The 13,367-nt window shown below is 33.3% G+C and overlaps 1 protein-coding gene across 19 annotated transcripts; it reads right to left on the reverse strand.

Moving 5' to 3' along the window:
• Window positions 1-427: 427 nt before the first annotated feature.
• On the reverse strand, window positions 428-12,733 carry LOC100746299 (serine-arginine protein 55). 19 transcript variants are annotated; one of them, XM_012383741.3, is made up of 12 exons: window positions 12,576-12,733; window positions 10,196-10,322; window positions 9,409-9,479; window positions 7,717-7,812; window positions 7,094-7,117; window positions 6,887-6,943; window positions 6,615-6,684; window positions 2,399-2,472; window positions 2,135-2,323; window positions 1,661-1,786; window positions 1,248-1,310; window positions 428-1,185 (listed from the first exon to the last, which is right to left on the reverse strand). In XM_012383741.3, the coding sequence occupies exons 2-12, from the start codon at window positions 10,319-10,321 to the stop codon at window positions 1,032-1,034; spliced, it is 1,050 nt and encodes a 349-aa protein (XP_012239164.1). In that variant the 5' UTR covers window position 10,322; window positions 12,576-12,733; the 3' UTR covers window positions 428-1,031. The 19 variants fall into 19 exon arrangements, with proteins under 19 accessions (XP_012239164.1, XP_012239160.1, XP_003488293.2 ...); XM_012383737.3 differs by having other exon boundaries at window positions 2,105-2,323; XM_003488245.4 differs by having other exon boundaries at window positions 428-1,173; window positions 1,248-1,370; window positions 12,576-12,732.
• Window positions 12,734-13,367: the final 634 nt, after the last annotated feature.

A 13,367-nucleotide genomic window follows, 5' to 3' on the forward strand; every position in this document is an offset into this window, starting at 1 on the left:
TAATTGTTAAAAATGTGCTCAATAAATATGATCACCCAATAGCGTTAATATTATTGTTATCATTTCCGTGATAATTAAAAAAAGACTTTACTTATTAATAATTTATTTAAACTTGAAGCCTAATATTATTCTATTCAGATTTAATTTGAATAAATCGATTTTTTAAAGAAAATGCGCATTTTCGTTTATCTATCAACTTGACGGGTATAGATAGGTATACGATAGAACTCGTAGAGATAGGTATATAAGAAACGCCCGTAAACCTAGTGTTAAGATCGACTAATATCCACAATAAACTCTCGAAATAGTCCAATCTTAACTTTAAAACAATATGATAAACTTATATTATATAATCTGCAGAAACATGAAATATTAAAAACTCCTTAACAAAAATATAAAAGAAAGGTCGAAACAATAAGTAGTGAAAAAACAAATATAGCGTGAAATTTTATTGAAATAAGATACCTCTTACCACTAATTTTAATACACATCACATTTGTTGTTCTCTTGTGAAGTAATGTGATCGTTAGGAATATATACAAAAAGCCATTACAGGGAATTCCTTGATACACGGCGATACATCAAAAAATGTGTAGAATCCGTTTAAGGTACGTATGAAGAAATCTTAATTCTCTAAATGCGTGTGGTGTTTCTTCAAAGATGACAAGTGTACAGTTAAAATTATGTGTAACCAATGTACAGTTTGGTTCGATTAAGTAAATCATGTACAATCATTTAATTATACTTAAGCCGATTATTAACTATAATTAATTCCTTTTTGTGTCGCTGTTCCACATTTTACAAAGTTTCAGAAATTTTATCTTTAAAACGATATATATATTAATTACAAGTAGTAGTAATAATGTCACCAAAAAAATCGACGATTTCTTAAAAACAAAGGCATGAAAAATTGGCTTCTTGAATGCATTTAATCGTAGACAAAAAAGAAAACAAAAAGAGGACAAAATTCCTTTTTCCAGATATTTTCCTTTCACAATAAAAGTTCCTCCTTTACTTGTTTCACGTTTTCTTTAATCAGCTTTCTGTTTATTACTTTCTGGTGATTTGTCGCCATTCATTGGTGATCGAGAACGGCTACGGCTTTTGCTATGTTTGCTGCCTGATCGAGATCTCGATCTGTCGCCTCTTGATCTTTCGCGACTAGATCTATCTCTGGAAGAAGAGCTAGATTAAAAAAATGACGATAGATTTGCTTTTCTTGCGCTAATTATATCAATTGAACTCACTTCGAAGGAGACTTGGCTTTGGATTTGGACTGCGACCTGGACTTTGACCTCTCAGCCTTGGACCTAGAACGAGATCTGGATTTGGACTTTGACTTAGATTTCGACTTTGAGCGGTCTCTTGATCTGCAAAATTATAGTTCAAATGAAGAGGATGCAGGGAAATATAATTAAAATTATAAAAAACTGTTTTTCTCTTTTGTATAAACATGAAAAATGCCGTAAGAGGTTTCTTAAAAAAAAAAATCAGCCCAAACACAATGCCAAAGAATGAAAGTGAAATACATGTGAAACGTAGGAGATATTTACATAACATTCGATTATTGATAATTGCGCAAGAAACAAAGCAAATAAATAAATTTTACATCACAAAATTAGAAGTGACATAACACAAATACAGAAGAACAAATACTCACTTGGATTTAGATCGGGTGCGGCTACGTTCAGGAGATTTGGATTTGGACTTTGATTTTGATTTAGTATGTGCCCTTGATTTGGAACGGCTGCTGCGACGGCTACGACTACGAGAACTGCGACGACTCCTGATACAATTAAAATATATATCATTGCAATATGTTTAAAATATACTATATACAAAATTGATCTAGTTACTTTAATAACTGTCATCATATCAGTTGCAATTGTTCTAAGTTATTCTAGATGAATGTTCTTGTATTATGCGCGAGAACTGAACATATCTAACATATGGTTAAACATTAAAAAGTGTAAAATAATTTAAAAATTTAAGCATGAAGTATGCAGTAAATTTCGAAGTAATCAAAATTAGAATCTAGTATGCTACAGGTATGGTTAGTATTAAAGTAAAAAATGATGGAGACATTGCCGCCCCCCGACAGTACCTTGATCGGGATCGAGAACGACGATAATACCTTGAGCGGGAGCGGGATCGGCGACGAGATCGAGATCGTGACCGTGATCTTGATCTCGAACTCGAGGATCTTGAGCGACGACCACGTCTTTTATCTTCGATAAGTCTGATTCTACGTCCATTTAGTTCTGTATCGTCCAATTTGTCGATGGCGTTCTTCAAGTCAGAATATGTTGCAAACTCTACAACCCTGTAACATTAAATTATGCCATTAATCAAACTACATCAATATAACGAAATAATTGTAAATGAAAATGTAACTTACCCTTCATTCCTGCGCTGTTTGTGTGCATCTGCATATGTCACTTCGCCAGCTTGTCTCATATAATCCTTCAAATCCTGAGCATCACACAAGAAGATGAATTAGCATATTACAATGATAAAAAAACGTGTCTTACATTAAATTATAATGAGATACGGTTAATATTCACGTATGAATAAGACTAAGTTTTGTGTTCCTATACTAAAGATTACGCATAAGTTAAAATGTGTCCTGTGCACTTTTGTCCATTATACTTCTCCTATCACGTATTAAATATAGCAATCCTCCTTGTCCTGAAGTATATACCAAAAACTCTATCCTTATTGAAAAAAACCATGTTATATCTCCTGTCTGTCCATAATCTTCAGTGTGGAGAATATATGTTGAAAGCATGTGCTCGAATTTAGTATCTGCGGTTGATGCAACCTTTCTTTTTATGCAATTCAATCTTTAAAACAAGTATAGTCATTTGTTTTATAGAAAACCTCCACCCTGCAGAAAAATAATACATACCGTGAAAGGCATCTTTCAGTAATTAACGAAAATACTATTTTTTTTACTCAAACGAATATATCATCGAATATATAATTTCTGCAGAGCAGCTCACAATAAAACTCCATCAAAATCATGCTGCATACAAAGAAGTTTATAAAAAGTCAATTTTTCTATCATCTATTTAAATCTGAAAGAAATCGTAAACCGTAGGTTCGATCAAAAACTATATGGATCGTTGAAAAGATGGAACTGCATAAGGCAGAGAGAAGACAGTTGCCTGTGAAATCAAACAGTGAACAATGAAAGACGAATATGGTTCAGAATATGTTGAAAAAATATTCGGTTTCTTTTAGAAAGTCTCCTACATTGCAAAACCTGTATTTCAAAGATGACAAAAATAAATGTAATTCGTGTATACAGAATGAGGAACATATACTTTATATTTTCTATCACACCATAACTGGAAAATGGAATTCGAAAAATCCAAAGAAATTGGGCCGATGCTGAAAGTAAGAACATTTTCCAATTATTTTCCTTCAAAAATAACCAACGTAGAGGAGAAATCATTTATTTGCTATGATAATCATCGAGAATCTCCCTTTTGGAAACTGTATATTCCTCTTGATGTAATATTCTTTTCCTATTATGTCTTCTATGATTTAATGATATGAGTGGATGGTTCTTATCTATTCTTCATGATTCTTCGTCCATAACGAGGAAAAATCTCTGTTTGGTATCCACTGTATACGTTCATGGTTGAGACTGTTTCTTGTATTTGTGGGAACCAGGTACGGCTTAATGTTGTGGACTCTCTTTCTCTCTCTTGTTAGGTGCGTGCGTGTAGGTAACTCTTGTCTTTCAATCTTGATGTTTCTTCGGAATCATGCATGAAAGGTCAGTTTTTCAAAACAAATTCTTATCCGATGCGTTCAAAAATCCTAAATATTGTTCTTGTATCCTGTGTGCATAGTAAAGCGTAACAATAGGAATCATGTCGATACATCAAACTGTTTTCCTTTAATGGATAGCCTGCAACGACGCTTGACGACTGAAATGTCTCCTTTGTATGTTTTATACACAAACCCAAAAGAGAGAAGGAAACTGAATTTTACGAAAAGAAATAAATTGCCTTGCATAAAGAAAAGTTGTTTTTTGTTCTCATTCAAAAGACACGTAAAAAGCGTCCGTTTCATGAAAAACGTAAACGCTGAGTTATTTAAAAATCATGATTTATAATGACCAACGAATATATACACAAAGTACAGAAAAATAAACCAACTACTACATATATCGTTATTAAACGGACGGATGCCTAATTTCGAGCACACTTAATATATATATATCTAATATATATCATATATATATAAATATATATATGATATATATCTAATATATATCATAGAGGTAATTTGTTAAGCTGATTCCCTATTTCCGGTATTGGTTTTTTTTATTGCGTGTGCACGGCTCCAAGCTCGCTGAACATTCTCAGTAGAGATCTATATTGATATAGAGGATGTGTATATATATACACACATATAAAACACCTGAACTATGGTGCACAGTTAATAGATATATAATATATATCTTAAAAAGATATCAATAAATAAGAGAACAAGTTACAAAAGTGTGTAAGTGTATATAAGATATATAATAGATATAATGTATATATCTAAAGAGTACACTCGGTTAAGGTGACGCATTTACCTTGGGCCCAGGCACCACCTTGCTTACGGACAGAGAGAAAGGCCAGACACAACGGCGCTTGGTTGGGTCGAACGGATCTGTGTGGCGTAGTCGCGGATGGTTCGGGTTTCGGCCCGTGTATGCCCTCATGGGTGGCCGCTGCCTGACTTACTAGATGGCTAGGTTGGTGACGTACCAGTAGCAGTAACAGTCGTGGTGTAGTAACAAATGTGATAGTGATAGCAGCAGTAGTAGTAGTAGTAGTAATAGTAGTAGTAGTAGTAGTAGTAGTAGTAGTAGTAATAAGTAGTAGTAGTAGTGGTGGTGGTGGTGGTGGCAGTAGTAGTAACAGTAGTAGTAGTAGTTATATTGTGGGTTGTTCATTATGAAGAGTAATATAAAGGGTCAATAATAAAGTTGAGTAATAAGATGTCAAGAGTATAAATGTAATGCAGAAGGATCAAAGAGTGGTGATGATGATGGCGAAATATTTCATAAAGGATATAACAGATAGAGAATATGTGGTAACAATGGTAATGATGGGAGGGAAGTATGGAAATATAATGAGAGAGTAAAATAGTGGTGATTGTTGTTGTAACACATCCAGGCAAAGATACAGGTCAGAGTCATTGATGATCGTAGAAGGCAGACGACGTTTTTCTCTCCCAGCGATCACGATGAGAAGATCGCAGATACGTAAGAACCTATCTCATCACTGGGTTTCACCACGTATCACTGCGCAAGTAGTAGAAGGTGGTAGGTAGTAGGTGTACCCAGTGCCACGCGGCTATCTCTCTCACCCGGGACACCTCAGAAACCAACCTGGTGCCACTTGACCTTAAGGCGGGCCCATCGCGTGCATCGTCATCTTTATCATCGCACATCATCAGTCTATTGGCCCTACCGGTCGCCCCTCCTCGGCGAAGAGGACATGGCTCTTCGGAAAGAACATCAATTTTATTGTTTTTCTCAACTGTTGGCCGAACGTAAATGAAATAATAAATTGAAAAAGGAACGTCGAAGAATTGATTGAGCGAGAGAAATTCATAGATAAGTATACTTTTTTTCATCAAAAGACAACCAATCATCCGAAAAGTACGATTAGAGGATATATATGTTTATATATATATATGCAATGTATATTGATCAAGTAAGACTTGGTCCACATGCACACAAAGGATCTCTATTTCTGTCTCTTTTTTTTAATTCGTTGGCATGGATATTTAGAGTTTTGTGTACACAGATGTATACGTATATACATCTCTTTTTTTAAAGATCAGAGATTTCTAAAAATGGAGTGCGTCCTGGTATTTCCCACATAGTTCGCATTTCCCATTGTTTTCCCAAGATTGCCCTTCCGATTGGTCTATCTCGTGTCTTCCTCTCCACTGTTCATTTGCTCGACGTCTTCAAAACGTACACACCTCTTCTTCCAAATAGTACGCACAAAGTAGCACGATCCGATTTCTGTGTCATTTTAACTTTTACTCAGGAATCAATGTGCAACACACATTATACGTGATATTCAAGTGATTCACATGCCTGTTCTTTTCAATATCATGGGGTTGTGTATTTTCCATATTCATCCCTCTATGTTTCTGCACCTTTCGTCTGGTACTTTCTCTTTTTCCGTACGTTTTCACTTCTGCTCACCACCGAGCGAAAGTAATTAGGATAAAAAATTTTGTTTCGAAAATATGCCATAGACTTACTTGATCAAAATGTACATCTTTTTTTGTAAACTCGGATTAGAGTTTCAGATATGCATAAACGAACTTAAAAATGACGAAAGAAAAATCGAATAAAAACATTAATGCTAAAAATGCCGCGCGTGTAAGTTTGGTTCAACTCGGGGAAAACACGAAATGCGGAACGATCGAACGCTAGCGAGAAAATATATAGGGATCGGTTACCCGCGCACATTTTCGATAGAATATTCGCATATCGTAATCATTCTGGAAACCTCGAGTAGCAATCAAACTCACGAAAAAGCTATCGGACGTATTGTAAGTGCGAAGCCAAGGGTACAGATATTACTTACCTGCCAGCTAACGCGACTCGAAAGATTCTCCACAGTGAGCCGGTATTCGGTGCGTGTTGGTGGTCCGTATCTACAAAGGGAAAAGTACGGATGTTATCTACTTTGTATTATTTCAATAGAAGCAGGTTTGTCTTGGACCTGACTTTATACGTAACAATAGCGAAACTCTAAGAATGGAAACGAAAACTTGAGTTGTAATATTCAATATTGTAATTATTTAGAAGAATAAATTATAAGATGTATCGTTAGAGCGTAACATTGGATGTATGTACCTGGGCAATGATTGCTTGTAGCTAGATGCAGTCCTCGTGTTTCTGTTCACACTATCTCTGCAAAAAGGGATGTCATGTGAACAGAAATAACGGATTGTTGGTTAAACCTTCAGCAAATAACTACAGATCTGCACTCATTGCTCAGGCACACAATCAATCACCTGTTCCAATCGAATCAAATCTACTCAAAATGCAGCAATAGCGTACCTGTCGTGCCGCATATCGTCTCGGCTGTAACAAACACAATACCACACATCTATTAGTCGCCAATTACATCGATCCACCTCTCTCATCTACCAGTAATAAACATAATGTCTGGGAGGGTATTCACTAGGCATTATAATATACTATTATGTGTTAGATTTCTCAGCTAGTGAGAGCTTTTTAAGACTTCCATTAATTCGACGTACTCGGGAGAGCAGTCAAATCCAAGACAACCAATTCAAACTAATTAGAATTCGCCGGTGCCTAGACGAACTTTCATCGTATGCAAATTGGCAAGCTTTACAACATTCACTCGTTCTCTTTCGTTCTCTTTCACACTCTCTTTCATACTCTTTCTCTCTCTCTCTCTCTTTCTATTTTAGAGCTTATCATATCCAAGGTTACGTTCTTCCCTGTACGGGCGATATGTAAAATCATTTTTCATTACATACAATCGAATTGAATGTACATTCAAAGAGAACATTTTATTCAAATATCAAAAAAAGTATTGAAGTTAACTCGAAAAAATTTATTTAAGATTTTGCATATCTCAATTTAATTGCCTGCAGGGGAGGAGGGGATAATGATCGCTCTGATAAAATAAAAAAAAGGATAGCGTGTCTTACGCAGATCGCCTCGAGTCCCCATAACCACCACGGGAGTCACCATAGCGCCACTGGTCACTACCCCTAGGTGTCCCCCTGGCCCTCTCTACAGTAATTCTGTAACAAGACACATTGGATATGCTTACTTGTCTCTCCAGGAGCGTGAGCGTCCGTAGCCACGGTCGCCTCGCCTCCCTGAAACACCCCGTGCTATCTCCACCGCCACTCTGAAACACACCCAACAAAACCCCGCCTAAGTCCTCGACTAATTCTTACTCTAAAGCTGCTTCCTTCCCTCCATCCTTCTTTCCATTTTCTTTTCCATTCCTCAGCCTGCTCTCGAAATCCGTTCAAATATCATCCGCCTCGTTCTTTATCTACAAAGTCCAGCCATTGAGGCGCTGTCCCCTCATCATCGTATTTGTCTCTTCATCCCCTCTCTAATTTTTCTAGTTGCTGTCCACTTATAATTCGCAACTTATTCATTAATCTAAGTTATACATTCGTATAAAATTGCTCTAGGCTTTCTCATAATTAACTGGGATCACTTTGTATTCATCCTTTTCTTTTACACCTGTTAGCTTCGTTCTTTTACCACTTCGAGGAATTAGACAAAAAAATTGTTCATGATCACCAGAGAATTATGAAAACGCATTACGAAAGATACATATTTGTATTTTTCTCTCGTTTTGTTTGTTAAACAACTTTTGTCAAAGAAGCAATATACATTATGTAAAATTCTGAGGCATTCGTTATAAAGTATATCAATATAGTCTCTTTAACACATATATCGGGGAATTGATGGAAGTAGTTCAAAATGGCGGCAAGTCATATCGGCTATTTAAGTAAGATGCACTTTTATTGCAGAACAAACCCAATCAATAATTTGGAGGACAGACGCCGTTTTGTTAAACTTAAAGATAATAATCAAAAAAAAATTTTTTATATATGTTGCAATTATACAGAAGCAACAGCAGATTAGTATGTCAATAAGATAGAATTCAAAATACTTTAAAAAACATTAAAAATATCTAAAAACTTGAACATAAACAAAAGTAAAATAAGACTTTAAAAGCGCAATTATTTATGATTTTCAATTTGCAAATGCTTTATTCCCAAAAATAATATCGACTTTTTTTACATACAAAGGTATTTAATATTCAATTCTTTTCCCTTATAGCCAAGAATTCTACTTTGCCTCTAATCGCAAATAACTAGGAAACTTCTAGAACGAAACTATTATCCAATAACGCATAAAAGGTTATTAAAGTAAAATAAATATCAATGCTATTGCTTCTCATGTATAATCCTACCTATTTTACATAACATTAACAAAGTTATTTTAATCTCCAAATCTTTTAAAAAATGCTTAAATATATGTCCATTAAATCAAAGTTTTTAATACTATAATCAAACAGGTTAATGTTACATTTTTAATATATTTTTAAAATATAATAATAAATAAATGGCAGAGATTATCAGTAATTTTGTAATATAAAAAAGGAATGAACTCTTGTAATTTCCAATAATCATTATATTTTGCAAACTGTGCAATTGAAAATTACAAGTTTTAATATATAAATGTGAATGTATAAAACAAAACTTAATAGTGAACAAACTAATCATGCAAAACATGCTACCTACACCATTCTTCATACTTCTAATATATTTGTATGTATAAAATATGTATAACAAATATGTAATATATATTACCTTTCTCCTAGAAGCTCCTTTCCATTGAGCTCATAGACTGCATCATCTGCATCCCTATAGTCATCAAACTCCTGTAAACAAAATAGATTTATTACAAATCACAATAAAGGGGAAACTTGTCAGTTCCAATTTTTACATGCAGTATTATATTGTATTATTCATGTTATTCAATACACCTTATTAATTTATAAAGTACAGCTAGTGTGTAACACACATACATGAACCTGCAGCTATTAATATTCAGAAATATTCCACCAGTGCATACTAACAAAGTGGAGTAATAATCTATACAGGGAGAAAATTCAATTAATAATTTAACAATTTAAATAATTTTGATTTAGTAATGCAAATTTTTTAAGGAATTGTTTAATTTTGTAATTTTATGGCCTTTAATTTTATAATTGGTATTTTGTCACAAAAGTAAATAGTAATTAAATATTTGATATAAGTAACACGATTCCCCTTTGATAATACGTAACTTACAAACATTTTGTAGATTAATCGATGAAAACCAGCACACAGTTCCATTAAGCAGCCACAGTACCAATGTGTTCAGGGCTCAAGGTAGGTCAGATCAACTCACGAGTTCAAGTTATTTTTTAAGTAAAACACTTTACCCTCTACACATGTTGGTCACAAATGAAATAATAAAATAATTCACAATTTTTCTATGAAGCAACAAAAAAGTGTAGAAACAGTTTCTACACTTTCTATTACTAAATAACAAGACCAAATTGAGTAGAGTAAAGTGTTGGGTATGTGTATAAAATTTGATTTAGGTACTTACAACAAAGCCGTAACCGTTCTTGATGAGGACATCACGGAATCGACCGTAGCCTCTGAAAAATCTCTCAAGGTCTCTTTCCCTGGTGCCGTATGGAAGCCCACCGACATAGACCCTTGTCCCTACCATACTGTAAAAAAAACAATTGAACCACATTAGACTTACCACAAAGGCAAATCCATTCTTCATAGCGACCTCCTTGATTCTACCATATTTCCGGAAGAACTTCTCAAGGTCGCGCTCTCTCACCCGGTATGTTAATCCGCCAACGAATACTCGGGTGCTCATTCTTAAAGGAAAATATAAAAACACCATACATAACAGGCTACTTTAAGAACCTGCCATTTAGTCACATGACAACATAAGAACTGTTACGTTAATTTCCAATATTCTGGCTGAGAATGGCAATGCAACTTAATAAAATTGACATTGGTGAGTTTACTTTATACTTCTGTCGAAACTTTAAAAATTTATGTCAAAGAAAGCTTTACCAGTTAAATTTGTGCCTATTAAACTGACGGCAATAGGTCACAAGTGCAATATAGAGGTGCTATCGTAATACAAAACTATGAAATTTGCTTCCAAACCTAACATTCCATGTAGTCGATAAATATAGTACTTCAGCATACATTCTTTTATAACAATCACACAGGGTTGTTTTTAATTACAGAAATAAAAGTTATATTTACTAACAAAACATGTAAAACTTCACACGTATATTAAGTTAATGTACAAATAAAAATTCATTAATAAATAAAGCAAAAATTATACTTCAATACTCATGTTTATATATAACTTGAGTATAAATATAATTCATATTGGGTTACATGCTATAAATTATATACAAATATGTAACAAATATATGATTTGAAGCCATATGATTTATTGCATGTTAAAAAAAAATTCTGAGAAGCATTAATATCTATAGTTGCATAATCTAATGAATTTAACAACATTAAGTGATATATAATAATCTAAAAATGACAACTTACTGAATATTAAGTTTATTATTTATTTTCAAGCAAAAAACAAGACTGAATATTTACAACTAGATTAAGCACATCTCATGCACTTGTGGATAACATAAAACATTCTTTGTCTATGTATAACTAAATAAAAAGTGTTTTAATAATTTGCACATTGAGATAAAATATGATTTAATATTACTACGGTATTCATCTTCATGCTTACTCAGCCAAAAAGTTTACGCAAGTATTAAGGAAGTATGAACATTAGCCGTGTTCGGTATTTACAATTAATTATTCTGAATAGGAGAAACAATGCAAAGCGGTAAATTTACTATACGTACCGAACTCGTCTGATGTTGTAACAAACAATTAGGAATGGCAAATATGTAAAACAATTTTCGATTTATGAAACTTAATTTTCAATATGCTGCATAAATATTTACCATCTGAGCACTGATTTTTAAGCTACGATATAAGCTTATAGAGTATACTTATTCGTGGTGTTAAAAAGATAGTTTTCTACTTTTATTGCGAGATTTTGACTGTACTTTACGACAACGTATCAATACATATGTACTAATACATGATACACGGGTCGAATTATTTTCCCTCCTTCGCCTATTACAATTTCTTTCTACGATTAAAAGAGCTCTACAATCCTTTTCCTTTTGTCCAAATTTTAACTTGCTTTTTGATTCATGTTTAAGTAACTAAGTAAGTGTGACTTAATATAAAGAGTGTAATACATATTTCAAACTCCAGCGACAAACCATGTTTTTAGTGGGCACTCGTTTCATAAAATGGCGGTCGTGTGATTGCTTATCGTCCTCCTTTTCTGCTACGTAATTTACACGATTATATGCGGATAAAAATGTGATAACTGTATTTATAAAAACATGTTACGATTATATAAAATAATTATATCTATTGCGAAATATTATTTTTTTAGTTGTGGGAACCTCTCGAAAATTATCAGTATGATGTGCGAATTAACGATAACGATAACGCTAAGATGGAATTTATGGAACAATATACATAATATCTAGACTATATATATAATAGCTATCTAAGAAAAACGATTAATTGCGACGTGCGCATATCCATTGTAATTAATTCTAGAAGGTCTTGTGAGCGAGCATCCATATGACGTAGCATTCGGAGCGCTTCTGCCACGTCATTAACGTACAATTTAAAAATAAACAAATAATACAATAAATGAATTTTTTTAATTATGAGAAATGCAATTGAAAAATTTGTATCATCGATGAATTATCGTTAAACCATCATGATGTGATATGTCGAGGGTACTTATCATGAAACGCGGCCGTTCCATCCGTAAAATAAAGTATTTGAGAACAAATCACTTTTTTAATGCATATTTAGTATTATAAGGAAATATATGTTTACAAACTTACCTGATTATACGTAAAAATAGGTTGCTTTATTTGTCGAGGTCTGCTTTCACGATACAGCACCACTCAAATTACTAGAAGTAATGATCGGCGTCTGAAGTAAAATGGCTCGCTGCAATAACGGAAACAGAACGGGGTTCACACAGTGAGGAACAAAGTCGCTGGCTTGCCAAGCCTCGATAACAGACGCCTAGTAGCAGAAATGCAACACATTTTTAAATAAATTTTACGAATTCTAAGCAATAATATAAGATTATTATCTATCAATAAGATAATAATTTTAATTTTAATATATAACATAAAATTATATTTCTTAATATGTTTTACTATAATTCACTATCCCCACCTTAACAAAAGATTTATTTATAGATAGGTTACGCATTTACTACGTTTAAAACAATAAAGTTTATATTTATTCATTGTATCCCATTTTTACTTAGTATCGTAATATATGTATAGCTGATAATAATTTTTATCAGACTGGCGGACCGATATAAATGCATCCTAAATACAATTTGTATTCGAGGTAGTATACGCAGCAATGTAGAGCGCGATATTCAAACGACCATATTAGATGACAACAATGTCTAAATATGTAATGTTATTTTTGAAGTAAGTTTTGTATATTTTAATACAGAATACTATGAAAAAAATACTTATTTTTTTTATATAATTCAAATATTACAAAATCAAATATAAATGAAATTTTATTTTATCATAAAATTAAATTACAATTGTTTATCGTTATAATTTCTTTTAGGCCGATGGTATACAATAAAAGAAATTTTTGACAGC

This window comes from Bombus impatiens, unplaced genomic scaffold (genome assembly GCF_000188095.3).
Source record: "Bombus impatiens unplaced genomic scaffold, BIMP_2.2 scf_0219, whole genome shotgun sequence".
Lineage (NCBI taxonomy): Eukaryota > Metazoa > Arthropoda > Insecta > Hymenoptera > Apidae > Bombus > Bombus impatiens.

What these genes read in the sequence shown, in the direction of transcription:
- LOC100746299 (XM_012383722.3), bottom strand. Translation starts at nt 10,321, where the DNA reads ATGGTAGGGACAAGGGTCTATGTCGGTGGGCTTCCATACGGCACCAGG. An exon ending in AAGGAGCTTCTAGGAGAAAG is followed by an intron (nt 7,813 to 9,408) that starts GTAATATATATT and finishes GTCTTGTTACAG; the next exon opens with AATTACTGTAGAGAGGGCCA. An exon ending in CGTTCTCGATCCCGATCAAG is followed by an intron (nt 1,787 to 2,104) that starts GTACTGTCGGGG and finishes TAATTGTATCAG; the next exon opens with GAGTCGTCGCAGTTCTCGTA.